This window comes from Gopherus evgoodei, chromosome 21 (assembly GCF_007399415.2).
Source record: "Gopherus evgoodei ecotype Sinaloan lineage chromosome 21, rGopEvg1_v1.p, whole genome shotgun sequence".
In the NCBI taxonomy this organism is placed as follows: Eukaryota; Metazoa; Chordata; order Testudines; family Testudinidae; genus Gopherus; species Gopherus evgoodei.
The window spans coordinates 8223359-8247243 of record NC_044342.1 but is presented as its reverse complement, the minus strand read 5'-3'; the positions used below and the strand labels follow the sequence as shown (position 1 = coordinate 8247243).

The following is a 23885-nucleotide window of genomic DNA, read 5'->3' as shown; positions in this document are numbered from 1 at the left end:
ATATTAATGTTGCGTATACCCCCCGTAATAAACGTTCTATTTATTCCTTTGCTCCCAATTGCAAGGACACCATTGAGTTTTTAGACCCTGTGTCTCGCATTTTTGCAGCATTTTTGGCTCCTGAAGTGGCTTCTGCTATTGCTTTAAATAATTTAGAAAAGTTGGCGTGCTGGAGTATTAAACAATTTAATTTAACCTCTGAAATTATAAGTGCTTTGTTGCAAGATGCAGACAGTATACAACACGCTGTTTTGCAAAATCGTGCTGCTATTGATTTTTTATTGTTGGCACAGGGGCATGGATGTGATGATTTTGAAGGCATGTGCTGTCTGAATTTGTCTGACCATTCTCACTCTATTCATGCCCTGCTTCAGCAGTTGCAGGATAATGTTAATAAATTAAAGCAAGTTGATAACTCCCTGTGGGATTGGCTTGCAAGTTTTGGTTGGCCCAGCTGGCTTGTGTCATTAGCTTACACACTTATTATTGTTTTGCTGGGTGTGTTATTATTAGTCCTTTTTGTTCCTTGTATAATTCAATGTATTCAACACAGCTTGCAACGCCTTGTGGATTCTGCATTTAATAAAAAGGGGGGAATTGTGGGGAATTATCGTGTATTTTAGGGCAAGAATTGTGAAGTCAGTCTGGAAAAATACTGGGATCTTTGTAATAGTCATGTGACTGACTGAACTTTAGTTAACCTTGCATAGTACAGTAAACAGAGCCATTTTTGGTGCCTGTATGTCTGCTGCTTTGTGCATGCTATGCGCGTGATAATTTGTCCTTGTCCAATTAAATGGCCAGTATGTATGATGTTAGCATACGTAATTAATGCTTATGTAACCAGATCTGACTATATAAGGGAGTAGTAGAAAAAATAAAAGAAAAAGATTTTTTACTTGTTTGCAGCTGTGTTGTGTGTGTGAATTTTCTGTGCTCTGCATGAGATACCACACCCCTCCTGGCTGGATGCCCTGACCACTGACCTATAGAGTCAGTCCCACCAGCTCACGTCTATTTGGTTATTCGACACCCATAGGAGGCGAAAAAAGACCAGGATCAGAATGTTCCCTCCACCCTACAATCACCCAGCAGGCAGGGCCCTAGAGTGAGGATCTCAACTTGGGTCTCCCCCATCCCAGGTAAGTGCTCCAATCAGTGCTGGCGGGGGCGGGGAGGGGGGCAGTGCTATGGACTATATCTCCGGGGTCCACGAAAGACTTAAACTGAAAACAGACTGACCAGAATCCAGCTATACATACAGACAATGGATTGCCAATGGACTCTATGCTGCCACTCGAAATTTCCAAAAGGGTCTACATCGCCATTCGAAACTTTTTAGGAGCCCGCCAATGAAAAAAGGTTGAGAAATGCTGCTCTAGAGTACACAGGAGTGTCTCCTCCTCCAGGGCTTAGACTGAGCAAGGGGTCAGGACTGAGGGGACTGGCGCAGGCCCACTGACCGCAGTTTAGGGACCCACCAGATTAGGCAGTGGCTGAGAGGGATTTGGAGGATATAAGGGTATGTCTACACAGCAACTAGATAGCTGGGACCCTCCAATCTCACAGGGTCCTAAGGCCCTGACATCTACACAGCAGTGAAACAGCCCCGCAGCCTGAGCTTCAGGAGCCTGAGTCGACTGACATGATCCAGCCGCTAATGTCTACTAGCTGTGCAAACTGTCCGTGCATCTGCCCGAGTCACCTCTTCTAGCTGAGTAGTTTTCCTTCTGCACTATGGGGCTGCCATAGTCCTGGGAGCCTGACCAGCTGCTCAGAGTCAGAGCTAATCAGGGCTGCATCTCCATTTGCCTTCCCGAGAGAAATAATCGAAACATTGGGGATATCGAACAGTAGTTAAAGAAACAGACAGACAGGTGGTTGTGTAGGAGGATGAATGCACTGACACGACTCACCGACCATGAACCTCTTCGATAACAGATTTTATTCATTACAAAATTAAAAAACCAAACCTTTAAACGTATAAAATTATAAAACAAAACAAACCTTCCATAATAAATATACCACCACTCTGTACACACACAGAGCCGGGCTCCCGGGCCAGACCCGCTCTGTACACACAGAGAGCCGGGCCCCCGGGCCAGACCCGCTCTGTACACACACAGAGCCGGGCCCCCGGGCCAGACTCGCTCTGTACACACAGAGAGCCGGGCCCCGGGCCAGACTCGCTCTGTACACACAGAGAGCCGGGCCCCGGGCCAGACTCGCTCTGTATACATACAGAGCAGGGCCCCCGGGCCAGACTCGCTCTGTACACATACAGAGCAGGGCCCTCGGGCCAGTCTCGCTCTGTACACACACAGAGCAGGGCCCCCGGGCCAGACCCGCTCTGTACACACACAGAGCAGGGCCCCCGGGCCAGACCCGCTCTGTACACACACAAAGCAGGGCCCCCGGGCCAGACCCGCTCTGTACACACACAGAGCAGGGCCTCCGGGCCAAACCCGCTCTGTACACACACAGACCAGGGCCCCCGGGCCAGACCCGCTCTGTACACACACACAGAGCAGGGCCCCCGGGCCAGACCCGCTCTGTACACACACACAGAGCAGGGCCTCGGGCCAGACCTGCTGTGAAAGGGCCCTAAAAAAGTCCGACCCCCAAACCCACAGGGACTAGGCACCTACAACACCCTTTAATCATCTTTGACTGTCCCTACGTCATAAGCCAGACAAACCGAGGGGGATCAGGGCCAGTGATTCCAGCCCATGGGAAGGAGACAGGAAGGGGGAGTGTGGAAAAGGAGAGGAGGAGAAAGGGCAGAGCACAGGTGCTGATGAAGGAGGCATTGGTGGGCTTGGTAGGGGTCTCCTAGTCCCAGTGCAATTTCTTCACACCTGGGATCAGCCCACTGGAGTGGTTTTTTGGGGTACCAGGGGCAGAGCTTGGGTAGAGCTCATTGCCATGGGAGAGATGGCCATGTTGAGTGGAGAGAGGATGGGAAAAGAGGGACCTCTGTTCCTCTTTGTGTGTGCGCGTGCGGGGGGGGAGGGGGGGAATCACCCCATTCTCAGTCCCCATCCTTTGCCCCAATACCCAGTTGTAAATCCCCTGTCGGCCCTACAAGCCTCTCTAAGCCATTATATTCATGGGATCCACCAGAGGGTAGCAAACAGCAGGATAAGTCTGACCCCTCCAGTAGCAGGGAGGGCAAGAAGCTATCTTTGCACATTCTCTCCCCAGAGCATCATTCGCTCTGCACTCGGTATGCCACTCTAGCTGCCGCCTGGGTGCCAGGTCCCTGCGTCTTGCCATTCACCACCAGCAGGAGTGGGGTCTCCACACGGATCCCAGGGAAGGAGAAGCTCTGGGGGTACCGTGGAGACAGAGAAGTCAGTCAGAAGGGCGGTTAGCTCTGGAATCCTATGATGGATGTTTGCACATCATGGATTGAAATTTCCCCACCCATCTATGAGGCTGGGCAAATTCCACTGTTAACTCCTACTGATGGTGATTTTCATTTCATGTGCTGAGGGTTCCAAACCTGCCTACGGGATCTAGTTGCCCAAATTTAACAGGTGTCAGGAGCCCAAATCCCATAGGCAGCTGTAAAAAACCTGAAGAGCCAGTGTGTTGTCCTCCCACCTTCCTGCAGAAGACTGAGATGTGCTCTAGTGAGGGAGTAGGTGCCCAATCTCCCAGCAACAGAGTCAAAATTAACTTTTTCTCTGCTGGGCAACTAGTGGGCTTCTGCTTCCCTGGACATAGGGGTGAATATTGGGGTAGGGAATTGCAACCCCCGTCCCCCAATTTAAAGGCATTTCCTCTACCCCATATAAAGGGGGCTGAGAAAGACACATCGCCCCCACCATGCTGTGAGAAAGGCCCCATCACTCTCGCATCCATGGCCCTGTAACTGAGGTCTAACAGTTCACATAGGAAGTGATGTACTTAGCAGACAGGAAGTGTAGAGTTCATTCATGCCTCCAGCCATCGCAGTGCGGGTGGGAAGAAACAGGTGGAGGGAGGGGCATGAGGAAAGGGTGGGGATTAACCCTTAAACTGAAGAAGGGCTACAGTTCTGTATCAACCTATTTCTGGTGAATTCCCATATCCCTCCTCCCGCAGGGCCAGGCCTAGGAATCCCTCCAGCACTAAGCCTGGGGCAGGGAGGACCGGGTCACACTCACCTTGCCCTCGTGCTGGACGTGGTGATGCCGGAGGTGCGGCTCAGGGATGGCCACTGAGTCGCCGATGAGCACACCCCAGCTCTGGACCATGTTATAGACAGTGACAGCAAAACAGGGGCCCTTGGAGTCAACCAGGCCGAACGTGCTGCCAGAAAACCAGGCAAGAGTGTGAGTAAGGTGATGGGACAGGAGGTGAGGGGACAGACAGATGGTGCTGAGGATGCATAGATGGATGGATGGAAGGCCACATGGATGGCTATGAGAATGGTTGGATGGGTGTACAGCACTGAGGAACATGGGTGGGTGAATGGAGCTCAGGACTGACAGAAGGATGGACAGAGCTCAGGACTGACAGATGGACAGCAGGACGAACAGGGCTCAGGACTGACAGATGGGTAGCAAGATGGATGGATCAACATAGCTCAGGACTGACAGATGGACAGCAGGAGGATAGGCAACATCAACAAAAAGCACTACAGATGGATGGATGGACAGGTGGTACTCACAAGGGCACCTTCTCGTCCGTGGTGAGGCTGAAGACCACCCTGCCCAGCACTACAGCCCCAGTGTTCACACCCGGCTGTAAGGCGCTCAGGAGCCGATGCTCCAGTGCCACCTTATGGCCTGAGGACCCCTGGTACCGCCCATCCCCACAGGGGCCCAGGTGGGATGGGCGCAGGCTTCCCAACATGCTCTGCAGCTTCTTAACCTTCACTTTGCCCTGCAGGGGGAGGAAGGAGGGCAGGGTCACTGACTGAGACATGTCTCCCTGTAAGCCGGGCAGGGGAGAGCAGGGAGGAGAAGAGATGCTCTACCTTGTTCTCCAGGAGGCTGGTGAGTTGCTCCAGGAAATCCAGAAGCTGCTGCTGGCGCTTCTGGGGTTCGGGCCAGGCTGGGTCAAGGGTTGTCGCACGGGAAAACCCCTCCAGGGCCTCCGTATAATTCTCCTCATATTTATGCAGCTGACCCAAGAGAAACACAGCACAGCGCGAGGGTTACAGCAGTGGGGCTTGGCACAAGGACTCTAGTGCGTTAGAGTGAGGAGGCTGGGAACCAGGACTCCTGGTTTCCATTCCTGGCTCAAGGTGTGAGGGAGATAAGGGGAAGCCCACTAGGTTAGAGCAGCACATGCAGGGAATCGGGACTCCTGGGTTTAATTCCTGGCTTTGGGAGGGGAGTGGGGTCTAACGGTTAGACCAGAAAGTACAGAGCTCATGCCTTCCAGCAGGGGGCAGCAGACACAGGGACACAGAGCCCCTAAAACCACACTGGGGAACTGATGCTGGCACTGCCTCCCAGGGCAAAGTGCCCCTCTGAGACCTTGACTCCTTTTGGTTACACCTTCCACTCCCCTCCCTCCCACCTTCTCACCGTAGCTCTGTTGAGGTGCAGGTCTGGGTTACAGGATGCTGTAGGATCCACCTTTTCCTAGGATGGAGAGGAAATCATTATCAGAGCGTCCCCATTGAGCGTTCTTCCCTGCTCCCTGCAGCACATGGCTCCCTTGCAACAACTAGAAGACAGGGCAGTACCTACCGCCTGGGCATACGCACTTAGGGCCTGCTGGGAGATACTGGGGTTCTGGCCTGTGTTGAAGAACAGCGAGAGGTAGGCATTTCCCAGGATGTCTGCGGCAGAGAGACACAAAGGATAGCATAGACAACAAATGGACAGAGGACGTCAAAGAAGATGAACAGCTGGCTGGTTGGAGGCATATAGCTGAGAATAGAGGACTGATGGATGACTCCAGCTGAGGATGGGTGGAGGGATGGCTATAGCTGAGGATGGATGGGTGGAGGGATATAGCTGAGGAGAATGGATGGCTACAGCTGAGAATGGAGGGTTGACTGCAGTGATATCGCCGGGGTATACTATTCTACCCCGAGTCAGGTGACGGGCAGGAAGTTGGAGAGCATACTGAGAAGCTCCCAGCTGGTGCCATGTAGGGTCCCAGTGTTCTCTGAAGCGGGGAGTGAGCAGGAGCAATGCTTGGAGGAGAGAAAGGGGCTGTCACTCACACCACGACCGGCCATCCCGCACATCCATCTGGACAGCCAGCTTGGCCTGCCGGACACTGTCCATGATATTCTGGGCATGCTGCTCTGTGCTCTCGGCTCGCAGCTGCCGCAGCACCATGGACAGATTCTGCAGCGAGACCTTGTTCTTCTGCTGGGGAGAGACATGGAGCCAGGGTCAGCACCTCAGCCCGGCCTCCCGCCTCCCCACCCATGCCCTCTCTGCCTTCAGATTGACCAGCCCTAGCTCCCCTTCCCTCCCCTCTCCTGAATTGGCCCCTCGGCCCAGCCAACCCTGGCTCCCCTTCCTGGAATCAGCCCCCCGCCCCTCCACCAGGTCAGCCCCTTGGCTCCAGCTACCCAGCCCCCCATCGGACAACTGGGTCTCTCCCTTCTCTACCCCCTAGGATCGGCCAAACCAGCCCACCGGGATGCCTGGGGGTGGGACTCACATGCCCCAGGGCCCCAGAGAAGCAGGTGTAGGCTGCTGTGATGTCGCCCTTTTTCCAGTAGGCCTCGCCCAGCTGGTTCCAGGCTTCCACCAGCTCCGGGTCCAGTTTCACAGCCTTGGCCAACAGCTCCTCAGCCTGGGGCTTGTAGTCGGGTGTAACATTCAGAGCCTTCCCCTTCAGCATCAGCGCCCAAGCTCGGCCTTGGGAACAACCTGGAGAGACAGAGACGCAAAGGGAGGGCATAGCCTGTGGCACAAATCCCCACCTCAGGGCAGTGGGCTGGCTGGGTCAGGGGGTGAGGAATGGGGCAGGGGCCCTTCCCCTCTTGGGGACATCAGCTCGCCTCCAGTCCCGCGGCAGGGGGCTGAATGGCTCAGGAGGTGAGAAATGGGACACTCGTCCTTACCCCTCTAGGGTCACCTGCTCCAATCCAGCCCCAGGGCGGGGGACTAGTTGGCTCAGGGGGTGAGGAATGGGGCATGGGGATTTTCCCCTCTAAGGGGCTCCAGATCCAATCCGGCCCTAGGTCTGGCTAGCTCATGGGGGTGGGGAATGGGATGTGAGTTTTTCCCCTTTAGGGCAGGGGGTGCATTTCCCTCTTATACCCAGTTACCATCTATCTCGCCCATCTGCTGTAGCGTTTTCTCCATTTCCTCCAGCACATCCTGCTGCTTTCTCCCAGCATCCTCCACGCTGTGGCTTTCAAAGTAGTGATCCCGGAAATAGTACAGGCCATCGACCAATTCCTGTGAGGATGGGGGAAAGGTGGGTGAGAGGAGCAGGGGTGGGAATGATCACATCGGTAAACTACACCCTAGCAGCCACAGCTGCCTAAGGGGGCACGTAGCCTGGTGGTTAAAGCACTAGCCTAACACTCACAAAACCAGGGTTCAAAGCCCAGCTTTACCAGAGACTATACCAGTAACCTTGGGTAAGTCACTAGGCTAGGGATTTTAAAGGAATGAAGCCCCCAAATGCAACTGAAAGCCAATTAGGCTCATTTGCAAATCCATGTAACTGAATCTCTCTGTCTCTCAGTTTCCTGCCTAGATTGGGATTTTCAAAGCTGGCTGAGGAATTTGGAAATCAGTTCCCATTAGATGTTTTACCATAGTGCCTAGGAGCCCCTGTCATGGCCCAGAACTCCTCTGCGCTAGATGCTGTACAAGCACAGAACAGAACAGCATCCCAGTCCCAAAACGCTAATTAATGGGAACTGGGCTTCCCAATCCAATATGCATTCTGATCTCATCCATTTTAGATGACAAGCTCTTCAGGGAGGCACTGTTTCACTGTGGGTCTGTGCAGCACCCAGCACAAGGGTCCCTCACTTCAGTGGGTCTGGGCAACACTTGGCACAACAGAACCTCAATCTTATTAGGGGTCTGTGTGGTAACCAGTGAGGCCGTGATCACACCTAGGTGTCATTCAAAGTGCCCAGAGGATCAATCTGTAGATATGAGCCCTACCAGCTGATGTACAGGCCTTGCACTCTGCAGTCTCTCATGGCTTTCACCACTGTTATTATTAATAATCCATTTTATGGTAGCACTTGTCCAATGTCAGAGCACACGTTGTGCTGGGTGCTGCACAGACCCCGACTGAGATCAGGGCCCCATTGTGCTGGGTGCTACACAGACCCCAACTGAGATCAGGGCCCTCATTGTGCCTGACTCTGCAGAGATTCCGACCGAGACCAGGGCCCCATTATGCCAGGCACTGCACAGACCCCGACAGAGACCCCCTATTGTGCTGGGCACTGCACACGGTGGGAGACAGATCCTGCTCCGAAAAGCTCCCCTGTGTAAACAGGCAAAGGAATGACCATTATCCCCATTTTGTAGGCAGGGAAAGTGAGGCACAGAGGGGAAGTGACTTCCCCAAGCTCAACGGTGGAAGTGGAAATGGAAATGGGACCCAAGTCTAGTGCCCCAGCCAGCCTCTTAATGCCCCAAATCTCAGTGACCCCAAGACAGTCAGACCCCTCCCTCCTCCCTCTGCTAATGATTTTAATTACAAACCCAGTGCACAGTTAATCAAGGCAGTGTACAAATGTTACATCCCAGCGCATTTTACAGGCTGTTTCCCATTACATGCCAGTTATTTGCACCCATCTTGGGCTGGGGCTTTAAACAGCAAAAGGAAAATGGCTAAACCCACCCAGATGCTCAGAGAGAGGGTGCAGGGAAAAACATATGGCAAAAGGGAGAGGTTAATTCAGACACAGGAACTGCAAAGGCAGAGGGCAGTGTAAGGAGATATAGGGCGAGGCTGTGTGTGTGTGCGTGTGCGCATCTCTCTGTTTGTGCACGGATCAGTGTGAGTATTGGTGTGGATGCACAGTGATTAGTGTGTGTGTGTATCATTGTGTGGAGGCATTGTGTGCGTGCAGGGATCAGTGTGCACTGGTATGTGTGCAGGGATAAGAGAGAATGCGTGTACACACAGGGATCAGTGCATGTACCACTGTGTGTGCAGGCATTGGTGTGTATCTGTGCTTTTCTCGTGTGTGTGTATGGATTGGTGTGCATATGTGTGCACTGCTTTGTGTGTGTCTGTATGTGTGTGCATTTATCTATGTAGCCCTAAGTGCCTATGCCCAGGCAGTCGGTGTATCTGTGCATTGCTCTGTGTGTGTGTGTATATCAATGTCTCTGTGCATTGCTGTGTGTGTGTGTGTGTATCGAAGGGGTCGGTATATCTGTGCAATGTTCTGTGTGTGTGTATCGGGGGGGTCGGTGTATCTGTGTATTGGTCTTTGTGTGTGTATCGGGGGGATGTGTATCGGTGTGTCTGTGCATTGCTCTGTGTGTGTGTGTATCGGGAGGGTCGGTGTATCTATGTATTGGTCTGTGTGTATCGGCTGTGTGTGTGTGTGTGTGTGTGTGTGTGTGTATCAGGGGGGTCAGTGTGTGCAATGCTGTGTGTGTGTATCGGGGGGCGGTATATCTGTGCATTGCTCTGTGTGTGTGTGTGTACTGGGGGGTCAGTGTGTCTGTGCATTGCTGTGTGTGTGTGTGTGTGTATCGGGGAGTCAGTGTACCTGTGCACTGCTTTGTGTGTGTGTGTGTATCGGGGGGTCGGTGTGTCTGTTCACTGCTGTGTGTGTGTGTGTGTGTGTGTGTATCGGGGGGTCAGTGTATCAGTGCATTGCTCTGTGTGTGTCGCTCTCGCTCACAGCCCCCAGGAACCGGCAGACACACAGTTCGCTCCCCCCCGGCCGCGCAGCAGCCCAGCCGGTACCTGCAGGGTTTGCACGGCCTGGCGGTTTCCTCCTTCTCCCTCCGCAGCCATGTTCGCCGAGCTCCGCCCCCCCCGCCTCGGCTGAGCGCGCTGCAGGGCGAGCCTGGCCGGGCTGCGGGGAGAGCAGGGACCTCTGCGGGGCGGGCGGGGGAATACGGCACTCGGCGCTCACCTCCCTCCCCACACTCGGCACGCAGCCCCTCCCTTGCAACACCTCCCTTCACAGCCGCTGCATTGCTCTGCACACACATAGCTACTGCACTACACCTCCTGCATTGCTCTGCACACACCCCCCACAGCTCCTGCACTGCACCCCCACAGCCCCTGCATTGCTCTGCACACACACAGCCCTGATTGCTGCCTCCCCCACAGCTCCTGTATTGCAACATCCTACACAGCCCCTGCATTTCTTCCTCCTGTACACACACAATCCCTACATTCCTACACACACACACACACACACACACACACTGCTGGCATTGGTCCCCACACCTCCCTCCATTTACCAGCCCTCTGCAACCTAGCCTGGGGTCCCCACATTGGCAGCTCTAGCAGGATATGGAATTAAAAAGGGATCCCAGGAGTGGGCAATGTCTGTGTTTCTCCAGGATTGTCCCTTCATATCTGTCCTGGGAAGTCGGTCTGGGAGCTATCAGCTGTCCAGTGTGATAGGCTCAGGACCATCCTGTTGCCAGCAGATAACTGCCTGAGGCCAAGCAACGGGGGGAATCCGTCGCGTGGGGTGCTGCGCCAATAAACACACCAGGATGGAGAAGCAAACCAAGTTTATTTGAGCTCAAATAAGGTGCAAAGGGAGAAAATCTCAAATCCTGCCCCCTTAAAACAAGCAGTTTCTTCCTTTTATATCCCAGTTGTTTACTACAAAACTTTTTCATGCTGACTAGCTGATTTCTCACTCCCCCCTCCTTTCCCATCCAGCTGCAGTATCTTTTCTCATTCAATCTTTTGTCTTCTCCCTTCCTCCCCCCTCTCCGCTGCTGAGACATGCATACAGTATTTTAAAATGGCCTTGAGCGGGCTTTAGCCTAGCTTCAATGTATTACAAGAGAGAACTGGCTGTTACAACCGAAAACTAACTGCTAACACTACATTTTTGCAGCTATTAGTACATTAGGTTACACTAGGTTACACAAAGTGTTTAACATGGAGGAACATTGGTTCATTGAGGCCTACAATAGGAGGGCTTCATTGACACGTGTGGTCTACCACCCTCCCGAGTTACCTAGGGTTATGCCAGAGTGACACCAACAACTCCCTCCTTTGAGAATACTCAACAAACTTTTGGCTGAGTGTTCTCAAATTTAAAGGATAACGTGATTAAGCTCTAGGGAGCTGGAGTGCTTGCAAGCAAGCAAGCAAGAGAAGAGTAACAATACACAACACCACACCAGTGAGCAGGAGGTGAACAATACCTTCCCCTAGTTCTCCCAGGTTGAGTAACCAGCCCCAGAGGGAATCAGAAATAGTAGGTTTCCTTTCCTAGGCCTTCCACTGTTCAAAAGCCTGTTTGGCTGACAGGATGTGCTTGTTAATATCCTGTGCACTTTCTGGGACATACGTACAGTATTCATCCCCTATAAGGGCGCACACCCTGCCCTGGGAAGCCACACTTCCACCCAGGAAGTGTCCACATATGTCTCCATGATCACAGATCAGATGGTATTCCTGATGCATCGGTAAGGGCAGTGGGCCAAGTCTGGTACTCAAGATTACTCCGAATGGCCATCAGCTGGTCATTCAGGAAATCCCGAATTCCTAAACATACTAGATCCCACTGCAATGCCTTCCCAGCCTCAGTTATATTCAACACCATTTTTTCTTGGTGTAGTACTATAATACACCTGTTATTTAACTATTCTCAGGTACTGTCAAAAGGCATTCCCATTAATAGCATACATTATTAGTCACTGGAATGGTTTCAATACGGGTAAAATTTCTAGTAGCAGAACAAACTCTTTGGGTACTTGTTATTTAAAATCCAGTTAGAGAGAGCTATATATGTTGAAGGATTTATCCAAAACACAGGGCGCAGCCTGTAGAATAAACCCCAAAATCCAATTAATACCGCATTCCCAAACATGGGTCCCACAAATGTCCTCCCACCAGTGTATAATTCTTTGTTTCTTCACCAGGGTCAGTTCTTAATGTCCTTTCTAGTCAGGAATTCCTGGACTTTGGCAATTTCAGTGGAGCGAGTGTTCCTTCTTCTTTCCCAGAACAGCCATGGTGCAGCATCCTATAGGGGAGAGATTACCAGTACATCACCCTGTAATGGTTTTGATTCTTCTAGAAAAATTCAAAGGCACAGTAGATCTGTCAGTGGATAAGGGAGAGGTTACTAGCACGTCACCTTGTACTTTTTCCCTACTGTCCAGAAGGCACAGTGGAGCTAGAAGATGAAATAGGCTAATCATCAGTAGGAGAATTTTCCCGATGTGGAGGGGTCTTTTTGCAGTGAGAATCTTGGATCCAAGCAGTCAGTCTTTGACATTTTACAGCGATGTTGGTAGTCACCGGGACTTAATAAGGGCCTTTCCATTTCCAGGGTGGAGCCAGAGCAGACTTTCGTTGGTGGACCTTTACATCAATCCAGTTTCTTGATTCCAAGGAGTGGCAGGGCTGCTAGGGTCTTTGGGTAGCTCTTCTTTACCTGTGAGAAAAGAAACCTAACATTTCATTAGTGCCTGGCAGTGTTTTGCAACCCTTATAGCTGCGTGGGCAAATTCAAGCCCTCCTTTTCCTAGCTGTTAGCCAAGTCTTAACTGTGAGCAGTGTCCTTGAATGGAGTCAGTGTCTTATCTATAGCCTGAGCTTGCTAGCTAATTCTTTTTTTCCAGTTAACTCATTCTGTTGTTTGTCCTTCTTCCTTTCTTGGCTTCTTTTAACCTACAAAGGAAAACTTCCACTTTTCACTTATACACCTTTTTCCAACAACAAACACATAAACATTGCCATTATACAGTACAATAGTCTTATTATTCAATGTATGCCACATATACCCTTCCACTAAAATAACCTTATTACAGAACTTTGGAGCAACAAGCCAGGACAAGCACACCCACTTTGAGGAGTTCACTTAATACAACCTCTAGTCCAGTAGCTTCCCACCATCCCCAGCCCTCTGGCTAGAGATCTGAGGTAGCCAGAAGGATCCCATGTACAATATGGGGAGTGGGTTAACTTTTCATGTCTTTGCTTTCAAAGACGGTTGGATATGCAAATTTTAACAACAATTTTTGCAATTAACAGTTTGGCCAATGAAATTTCTTTTCCTTGAGGAAATGCATTAGACCTTAGTATATCACATTCTCCTGATTTATTCAAACACTTTGTATTCCAAGTTGAAAAAAAACAAGTATCTGCATTTTAATTTAACCTTTTTGTTTGATTTTAAACTAGACTATTTTATAAAAATATTAAACACAAAAATTCCGGCCACAAGATAAACACTGCAAGACAGAATATAGAACACAAAACATAATTCCTATTGTGCCAGTAAATGCATGGTATGTTGAATGCTGTTCAGCTGGCATCAGTTTTCTCTGATTATCTGAAAGACAAAAAAACAGAGGTCTACCCTTTCTGGGCAGACAATCATCGCTTAAAATATACAAATACCCTTGTTGATTTCAGGCAAAACAGAGGAATTACCCCATAGTTTCTTGTATTTGTTTCATAGGCAGCCTAAGTTTTCAATTACATAGCACTGTATACATTCTTCAGCTAATTTAACTAAATTGTTCATAGCCAAATTAAATGATTGCAATCCAATAATTTCTTTGCCTGAATTTATTTACAAACATTTCACAGACACCAAGAACTTTTTTTCTTTAGCATTTTTACAAAGTTCAACTGCTGTTCCCTCCCGCAACTACAGAGTTCACTTCTCACTCTCCCTTAAATCACTTGCTTGTCTCCCAACAGCCACTTTTATCAACTTAACTCACCATTCCAAGTAAGTCCTGGGTATTTGAAATCCCTATGCTTACACTTACTGACTCCTTCCTTCCACTACACCCTTAAAGTTTTCCAACCTGTTTTCCAATATCTCTGTCTGTTGCCTGCCCCCCTGGGCCCGATCCTGCTTTTCTTGCTGAACGATCCCTTCAGCAAAGAGCGTTGGCTAGTATCTGGGAGACGGCGCCGCTTACTCTGATTGCTTCCAGTGAGATGATCAGACTGTCAGTAGCCCACACGGAAAGGAAAGGGGGAGGGAAGATGGGTACACACACTCCTAGACCCAGGCAGCTTCCTCACCGGATGATGCCAGGCCGAGTCAGCCCACCATGGGTCGGACCTCCTAAAAATCCACTAGTTACCGGGCTTGCATTAGAGTAGTCCTGGTCATGAGCTTTTGCTTCACAGGGTACTCTGGGTGTCTTCTGGTAACAGTCACTCACACTGGCCTCCAGTACCATTCTGCATCTGATCTTGCTTATTAGCTACAACAGGGAGAGAGTGCACTAGGACATAGGGTCTCCCCTTTCTAGACAGGTCCCTCCTTTGTCCCTGCACTATCCCTAACCTGCTTTTGAATCCTTGCACTCTGCCAGACAGGGGAAGAACAGGAGCTATGGTGGGGGATTTTTACAAGAGCTCTCCATACAAACAGCTTCAGAAACTACCCATTCACTGACAAAACAGGAGTAATTGGAGGATCGTGTTATAATTAAGTGATCCTTCCGGTGGCTACCTTTTCTGGTCCTCTAGTTGATATTGAGGCCAGTCTACTGTACAGAACTTTTTCAGTTTATTCTTAGTCATTGGATCCTAGCCAATCACTTTCCAATTCACTAGAATGCATTTTAAGGGTGTACACCGTACCTGGCACCCCATACCATGCCCTTGATCCATTATATGACGCTCTATCATCTAATGGGAATTACAATGACTGGGCGTTCCCAGCCTCGGGCCTAAGTCCACACTACTGGACTGTTCCTACCTTATCCAAGGGACCGGTTCCTTACTGTCGCCCACACTGCTTCTCCACTACTCGAGCGCGTTGCACCTTTGTGCCCTCTGGGGTTGCTCACACCGCATCTCCGCCGAGGCCCCCAGTGAAGTCACCGGTGCACGCTGGGCGTCGGTCGTCGCCGCAATCCGTTGACCACCAGAAGGGATCCAGGCAAGGCTAATTTTAGCCTCAATGCCCCACGTTGGGCGCCAAGAACTGTTGCCGGCAGATAACTGCCTGAGGCCAAGCAAGAGCAGGGGGGTCTGTCGCCTGGTGTGCCGCGCCAATAAACACACCAGGGCGAAGAAGCAAACCAAGTTTATTTGAGCTCAAATAAGGTGCAAAGGAGAAAATCTCAAATCCTGCCCCCCTAAAACAAGCAGTTTCTTCCTTTTATATCCCAGTTGTTTACTACAAAACTTTTTCGTGCTGACTAGCTGATTTCTCACTCCCCCCTCCTTTCCCATCCAGCTGCAGTATCTTTTCTCATTCAATCTTTTGTCTTCCCCCTTCCTCCCCCCTCTCCGCTGCTGAGACATGTATACAGTATCTTAAAATGGCCTTGAGCGGGCTTTAGCCTAGCTTCAATGTATTACAACAGAGAACTGGCTGTTACAACCGAAAACTAACTGCTAACACTACATTTTTGCAGCTATTAGTACATTAGGTTACACCAGGTTACACAAAGTGTTTAACATGGAGGAACGTTGGTTCATTGAGGACTACAACAGGAGGGCTTCATTGACACTTGTGGTCTACCACCCTCCCGAGTTACCTAGGGTTATGCCAGAGTGACACCAATAATCGCAGCTGTCCCATGTTTTTGCATCTCAGAGGTGGCAGCCCTCCAGACCTCTAGTAGTATGCGTTGATTCTTTGACTCCCACTGCTACGTCCCGGTTGAAGCAGCTCCTGTCCTGTGTGGCTGGCTGGGCTTTGTTCCCTGCTCCAGGTGTTGTGCCCTTGTTGCTGGCAGATAACTGCCTGAGGCCAAGCAACAGTGTGTGTGGGGGGTCCGTCGCCTGGTGTGCCGCGCCAATAAACACACCAGGGTGGAGAAGCAAACCAAGTTTATTTGAGATCTCAAAGCGGTGCAGGGAGAATGACACAAATCAAGCACGTCTAAAACAAGCAGTCTGTTCCTTTATATCCATGAGAACTTTTCTTGCTGACTAGCAATCCCCCGTTTCCCCTCCCTCTTCTGTCCAGCTGCAGCATTCTCTTCTCACACATTTCTTTGTTTTCCCCCTCCCTCTCCCCCTTTCTGCTGCAGAGACATGTATGCTGTATCTAAAAGTGGCCTTGAAACTTGCTTCAGCCTAGCTTCAATATATTACAGCAGAGAACTGGCTGTTACAACCAAAAACTAACTGCTAACATTACATTTTTGCAACTATTAGTACATTAGGTTACACTACGTTACACAAAATGTTGAACATGGAGGAACAATGGTTCACTAAGGCCTACAACAGGAGGGCTTCATTGACACTTGTGATCTACCACTTTCCTGAGTTACCTAGATTTATACCTGGTGACACCAACACCCTGACTCCTGGTACATGGGTTGAAGCTGTGATGGGTTCCCCCTGGGGTGCCACCTGGAACTGGGGTTCCACTGAGCCCTCTGACACACCAGCCTGGGCTCCCTCTCACACTGTGCTGCTGTGATAAGCTGTAGACCACTCCCAGACTTACACTCTCACCAGCATTTGCACAGGCAGGGACACACCCAGCTGCAGTTACATGCAGGCTGACCAAACACTGCATGAACCAACAGCAATAGAGAGGCTACAGCCAAGATACCCCCAGCTTCCCAGCCTAGGACCCCAGAGCTATACTACCCTTCTCTGGTTGAAACTTAACCAGTATAAATTTATTACCTGGAGAGGAATATGCAACAGACTTGTGTTAACCAAGCTGAGATTTTTCCCCAGACACTTCACTTAAAGGCACACTGGTTTAGGTTAAAACATAAAACAAGTTTATTAACTACAAAAAGATAGATTTTAAGTGATTATAAGGGATAACAAACAGATCAAAGCAGATTACCTAGTATATAAACAAAAATGCAAACTGAGCCTAAGATACTAGAAAGCCTGGATATGAATTAGCTAGTTCTCACCCTGACTGATGATACAAGCAGGCTTGCAGGTTGTCAAGGCACAAGCTGCACTTGCTTTGCAGCTTGGGCTCCCCACCCCCATTCCAAGTCCTTTTCTTCCAGAGCTTCTCTCAGGTGCTGAGTTGTGGGGGAGTGAAGAACAGTCGATGATGTCACTCCCTGCCTTATACAGCTTCTCCATGTAGCAGAAACCATTTGTTTCAAACTTGGGTCTCAGACCAGTTTGTGGAAAAATACAGGTATCCAAAATGGAGGTCACAGTCATGTGCCCTGGTCACATACCCTTGCAGAGTCATAGCAGCCATTACTTATGGGCTGTCTGGTGCATTCTCAGGAAGGCTCACCAGGTGAGAAATAAGCTTCTCCTAAGGCCTGTTGATTTTCCTAATGGCCCAATACCCTGAATAGGCCCTTCCCAATCAGCTACCTAAACTGGCAGCATCTTCCCAAGTGTTCTTCACTCCCCAGGTGTAACTACATTTGAAATACAGATACATAGTCAATATTCATAACTTTACACACAAAAATGGTACATACATACAAATAGGATAATCATATTCAGCAAATCATAACTTTTCCAATGACTTGTCAAATGATTCATCTTGTACAAATTGCATCATAATTATGTCATAATCATCATAATTGTCCCCCCATGATGAATATGGGGTGTAGTGTCACAGAAGCAATGCTCATATTTAGCCTGACCCCATTGAGGCGGGAGTGGGGATACAGCCAGGCCAAACACAAACGTCGCTGTGACTCCATACACCAGGAGCCATAGCACAACACCTGGAGCGGGGAGCCTAGCCCAGCCAGCCCCACAGGACAGAAGTTGCCATTGTAGGGTGAGTATGGAACAGGCTTGCTCTGCAACTCCCCTCGCCACTCCCCCCACTCTGGGGGCAGCATCTGACCCCTCAGGGGCCTTCCACCTCCAGGCAACACCTAGCCCCCCCCCCACATCCCCAGGCCTCCTTTCCCCTGGAGGCAGCACCCATCCAACTTTAGCCACGTGAAATACTGGCAGGTGTGACCCTACCCAGCCTGCGCTGCCCACCTAGGGTTGCCAACTTTCCAACGTCTGAAAACAGGACATTCCTGCTCTGCCCCCTCCCCCTGAGGCTCTGGCCCCTCCCCAAGGCTCTCCCCATCCTCATTCCTCTCCCCTCCAATCAAAACAAAAACACCTAAACCCGAAAGCAGGAATTATTGCAGAAAATTGCATGTTTCCCTACCCCCTCTTTCAATCTTACCCTTTATCATATGTTCTGAGGAAAAGGGGATGTTTGAAAATTTGCTGCAATACTTATATTCATATTTGTCAGAGTGCTTTGGGAAGCGTCAAGGAGTTGCTCATTACCACTGCAATAGGTACCATTACCTATATCCCTAACACTGCACCGAACCAGAGATGCTATAGAAAAGAAGAGGGAACAGACTGCTGCCATAATAACCCTTCAACAGAGAACAGTTGGGATACTGATAGTTACTACACAAGGTACTGTGCATCAGCATGAAATATAAAAACAGAAAATGCATTTCAGCAACAGAAACCTGCTATGATTCTCCCTCTTTCCTCTGTACAATGAAAGCAAAACATGGACTTTTGCCTGCTGCATTTTCATTTTGGCTGAAAAGTTAATTCTTGCCCTCTCCTCTGTCCAAAGAGACAGCACCCTCGCCTTACCTTCACCAAAATCACATTTAGATCAGCTGAAACATTCCTCTCTGCAGAGACCTCTGTGCTGTACAGAGAAAAAAGTTCCACAGCTCAACTAGGCAAGTCCTGTAATAACCCGAAAAAGGCAGTGGGTATTTAGGACCCTCTTTAATACACATCACAGAGGGAAAAATTTAGGGAGGAGAGATACTGACTCTACTGAGGTAGAGCACCTCCAGCATGCTCCCCACCCCACCAAAAAAAAGGTTCCTAAAAAAGTTACAGACCTTTGAATAAGCTCTAATACTGACACAATCACACACACACACACACACACACACACACACACACACACACACCCTACATACATATATACACACCAAAGGAGAGGATGCAGCACATAGTAATTCCAGGGTGTTGGGATCTGGGGGCAGGAGTGGATTGTGGTCTCTGTGTTTCTCCTGGGAGGGGAGCTGCATCTAGGTCCTGCGGGGAGGGGGCAGGGTGCATGCCCCAGAAGGGAAGTGAGGCTCAGAACAGCAGTTGAAGGGGCTGGCTGGGGACACGGCGGCTCCGGGCTATGTGTGCAGGAGTTGGTAGGGGGTTGGCAGCAAAGTGAAACGCTACTTGCAGCCCTCTCCTCCCACCAGGGGGCCAGTGGAGCCCCTCCGCCTTTGGGAGCAGGGATCCTCCCGCTGGGGCTGAGCAGGAACCTCCTTCCGCGGGGTGCCGCACAGGGGCTTGCAGGTGTGCGGAGGTGGGGAAACGTGCCCTACTCCAGCCACTAACCTGTGCAAGGCAGGAACTGGGGGGTTACTGCTCCGGAGCGGTGGAGCAGGAGCAGCAGCGGGAGAGGGAGGAGTGGTGTAGCTCACACTGCTCTGGGTGTGCTCTTGCTGCCCATCACCACCTCTGTTGCTGCCACCACTGCTGATGCTGATGCCACTGGAGGAGGTAGCCTGGTGGCAAAGGAGGCTCCGTCACGGGCATGCGCTGGGGGAAGCAATGTGGGGGCATGGCTGCTTGCTGCTTCCCACTGCCAGCTCTGTGCCGCGGTCCCCTTGCAGTGCCTCCCTGCTCGCCAGCCAGCTTACTTGGCCCCAACTGTTCTGGTACCTTTGCAGGTGGTAAGGGGAAGTTACTCACCCTGCAGTAACTGAAATTCTTCAAGATGTGTGTCCCTGTGGGTGCTCCACTCTATGTGTCGATGCGTCCCGGTGCCACTGATCGGAGATTTTCGGTAGCAGTGCCTGGTAGTGACGTAGGCGCTCAGTTGGTGTCTCCCATCTCGTTGGAATATTCCTAAGTGCCTGTGTCCTGCACCCCCTACATTTCCTTCTCTGCCATGGAGCGAGTATGCGAGTACTCCAAAGTGGAGGGGAGGAGGGTTGGGAGTGGAGCACCCACAGGGACACACATCTCAAAGCACTTCAGTTACTGCAAAGTGAGTAACTTCCCCTTCATCTTCAAGTGCTGTCCCTGTGGGTGCTCCACTCTAGGTGAATGTGTAGCAGTTCCCACTATGGTCAGTGGAACTTTGGAGATGCAACAGTGAGTACTGTAGAGAGTACTGTATGGCCTACTATGCTGTCTGCCGTGGTATCTTGCGTGATAGCATAATGTTTGGCAAACGTGTGTTCAGAGGACCATGTAAGCCGCTTTACAGATGTCAGAAATGGGTACGTTATGTAGGAAGGCAACGGATGTCGACATAGCTTGAGTGGAATGAGTTCTAATGCCTTTGGATAGTTGAATATTTTGAATATGGTAAGAGGATCTGATGTAGTCAGAGATCCATTTGAACTGACATTGTTTAAAGATAGCCGTACCTTTCGATCTTTCGGTGATGAAGACAAAGAGTTGTGGAGATTTATGAAATGGCTTGGTCCTATCTAAGTAAAAAGCGATTGCTCGCCTGACATTGAGAGTATGCAGGGTTGCCTCGTGCGGAGTCTTGTGAGGTTTGAGATAGAAAGTAGGTAAGTATATAGGTTGGTTAAGGTGGAAGGTGGATGCCACCTTAGGGACAAATTTAAGATGTGGTCTAGGAGTGACTTTGTCTTTGGAGAGGATTGTGTAGGGAAGATGGGCCATCAGGGCACTTATTTCACCTACTCTCCTTGCTGATGTTATTGCAACTAAGAAAGCTACCTTCATAGTCATATGGAGAAGAGAGGACATAGTCAAAGGCTCAAATGGAGGTTTCATGAGAGCGTGAAGAACGAGGTTAAGATTCCATTTAGCCACCACTGGGTAAATTTCAGGGTAGAGGTTTGCAGGCCCATGAGAAATTGTTTTATGGTGGGCTGGGTAAAGAGTGAATAACCTAACAGGTCATGGAAGGTGGTAAGCACCGCCAGGTGCACTTTGATGGAGCTGAACGAAAGTCCGCCCTGTTTTAGTTTCAGGGGTAGTCTAGAATGCTCGGGATGGTCACCGTATTGAGCGTTAAGTTATTATGTGAGCACCAGAGGGCAAAACGCTTCCACTTCTGCAGGTAGGTTTTACGAGTGGAGTCTTTTCTACTGTGCAGGAGGACGTATCGGACTTGCTTGGAACAGGCTAGTTCACGGGTTTGGAACCATGAAGGAACCAGGCTGTCAGGTGGAGCTTTGGAGCTGGGGGTGAAGAACCCGTCTGTTGGCCTGGGGAAGGAGATCTGGCCTGTTGGGGAGAGCCCATGGGTGACAGGAGGACATGCTGAGTAGGTAAGGATACCAAGTCTGTCTTGGCCAAGCCGGGGCAATAAGGATGACCCGGGCCTTGTCGTCTATGATCTTCCAAAGAACCTGTGTAACAGAGGTATTGGTGGGAAGGCATACAGGAGAGGGTTGTTCCACGGGATGAGAAAAGTGTCTCCTAGAGATGCAGTCCCTAGTCCTGCTCTGGAGCAAAACAAGCAATATTTTCTATTCTGAGTTGTGGCAAAGGGGTCTATTGATGGGGAGCCCCAGAGGGAGAAGAGCTGCCCTTGTTTGTTGATGTAGTACATACATGCTATGTTGTCTGTTATGATCTGAATAGATTTGTTCTTTATGAGGGGAAGAAAGTGAAGGCATGCTCGCTTCACTGATCTGAGGTCTAAAAGATTTATGTATAGGTGCATCTCTGATGCAGAACACCGGCATTGTGCACTGTGTACCCCGAGTTGCACTCCCCAACCGATTAGGGAGGCGTCCTTGGTGAGCATGAGCATTGGTGATCGTTGCTGGAACAAACCCCCTGTGCAGAGGTTTTCTAGACTTGTCCACCAATGTAGAGAAGCTATAACATCGGGAGGAGGAGTTAGCAGCATCACTAAGGTGAGGACCCCCAATTAGGGTCAAAGCAGTTGTTCCAGCCCCGGCCGAGCAACATGCCAGCCCAGCACAGGGTGCCGTTCAAGTGGAGGAGATTACATTGCCCTCTACCAGGGCCAGCGCAACCCATTAGGCGACTGCCTCGCCTAGGGCGCTGAGATTTGAGGGGCAGTGACCGCAGTGGCCAAACATCTGGCTGCCACGGTTGTTGGCGGTATTTCGAGGGTGGGACTTTCCACTGCCTATGGCACAAAAAAGGCTGCCGGCGGTCCTGTCCTCCACTCCAGATACCTTTGAGGCCACTAGAGGGCTCATTGAAATGACAGCCTCGGTACCTACGGCCCCAGCATTGGCCTGAGTTCCGGTACATTCCAAGGGCAAGCCAGCGATGTTCAGGCTCTCGGCTCCTAGACCAGCGTCTCCATGCCGCTTGGAGTCCCGGCATCATTCCGAGTCCTAGCACCACCCCAGATACTGGTCTGACTCACGGCACCGGTTAGACTTGTGACACTGGTCTCGCAGCCCCGCTCTTGGATCCGCACCCACTCGAGGTCATGGTTGACTGCTGGAACGTGGTCCCGCTTGAGGTCCGGGTCTCGTTCAGTGACCTCACAGCACCATACAGATGGCCGCCGCATGGAACACTGATCACTGAGTGGGCTGTCGCCATGGCTACCTCTCTCTAACATGGCACCGCTCCCTATCGCAGCACTGGTCTTCTGAGCGACAATGCTCTCCATTGTGGCACTGCTCTTCATTGTGGCGCCACTCTCCATCGTGGCAGTATCCAAGTGGCACCGGTCACAAGAGTGAGCTGTCATTGCACATCAACATCAAAGAGCTCAGAGCTATACGCCTTGCATGCCAAGCCTTTCTCCTTCACTTGCAGGACCACTGTGTAGCAGTTCTAATGGACAACACCACGGCCATGTTCTATCTGAACAAGCAAGGCGGAGCCTGCTCATCGCTGCTCTGCCAAGAAGCCCTCCTTCTGTGGGACTTATGCTTAGCCCATTCCATCAGCCTTGAGGCCTCGTATCTGCAGGGTGTCCAGAACTTTCTGGCAGACAGCCTGAGCAGGCGTTTTCTCACTCACAAATGGTCGATATGTCTGGATATCATTCATTCCATTTTCTGCACCTGGGGGTTTTCCTGAGTCAATTTGTTCACTTTGTAGACCAACAGGAAGTGCCCAGCATTCTATTCCTTCCGGGGCCGCAGTCCTGACTCAATAGCCGATGCCTTCCAGATCACATGGTCGAGTCAGCTGCTTTATGCCTTCCCTCCTTTCCTGTTGATGCACAAGGTGCTCATGAAGGTCCGCCAGGACAAGGCAGATGTCTAGTAGCCTCTGCCTGGCATCATCAGTGTTGGTACCCGACCCTGCTGGACCTGTCAATCCAGGCTCCCCTGCATGACATCTCCCTCTCAGCGCTGACCTCATCTTTCAGAACCATGGTCGTCTCCTGCAGCCGGACCTTCAGTCGTTCCGCCTCACAGCCTGGATGCTGAATGCGCCTGTTCAGACTCGGTAAGACAGGTGCTTCTCGAAAGTTGCAAGCTGTCAACTAGGCTCACCTTCGAAGCCAAGTGGACAGGGTTGTCCAGCTGGTGCGCTCAGAGGCAGGTGCCCCTGCTTCAGGCTCCAATCCAGTGCATCTTGGACTACCTGATGTTCCTAAAGGACCAGCATCTAGCCTTTGGATCCCTTAAGGTCCACCTCACGGCCATCTCTGCTTGTTCCAGTAAAAGATATCACTTCACCTACCCTGTGTCTCTGTAGATTCATTTTGTGATCTTGGGCTAATCAATTGTGTGTGCACATTTTGATGGGGAAGTATATGGCTATTAAGGCAGGGGTGGGCAAACCATTTGGCCTGAGGGCCACATTGGGGGTGCAAAATGGTATGGAGGGCCAGGCAGGGAAGGCTGTGCCTCCCCAAGCAGCCTGGCCCCCACCCCATCTGC

The 23885-nt window shown here is 50.7% G+C and overlaps 1 protein-coding gene and 1 long non-coding RNA gene across 3 annotated transcripts; one reads left to right on the top strand and one right to left on the bottom strand.

The window, feature by feature from the left end:
- Positions 1–1928: 1928 nt before the first annotated feature.
- On the bottom strand, positions 1929–9978 carry LOC115637961 (tetratricopeptide repeat protein 5-like). Of its 2 annotated transcripts, none has more exons than XM_030539564.1 (10): positions 9862–9978; positions 7232–7364; positions 6619–6830; positions 6170–6317; positions 5688–5779; positions 5523–5579; positions 4967–5113; positions 4658–4872; positions 4152–4296; positions 1929–3328 (listed from the first exon to the last, which is right to left on the bottom strand). In XM_030539564.1, the coding sequence occupies exons 1-10, from the start codon at positions 9910–9912 to the stop codon at positions 3209–3211; spliced, it is 1320 nt and encodes a 439-aa protein (XP_030395424.1). In that variant the 5' UTR covers positions 9913–9978; the 3' UTR covers positions 1929–3208. The 2 variants fall into 2 exon arrangements, with proteins under 2 accessions (XP_030395424.1, XP_030395423.1); XM_030539563.1 differs by having other exon boundaries at positions 6170–6320; positions 9862–9976.
- LOC115637974 lies at positions 4253–23811 on the top strand. The gene is made up of 3 exons (XR_003997394.1): positions 4253–4319; positions 21152–21326; positions 22807–23811. It is a non-coding gene; the product is annotated as an uncharacterized LOC115637974 (long non-coding RNA).
- Positions 23812–23885: the final 74 nt, after the last annotated feature.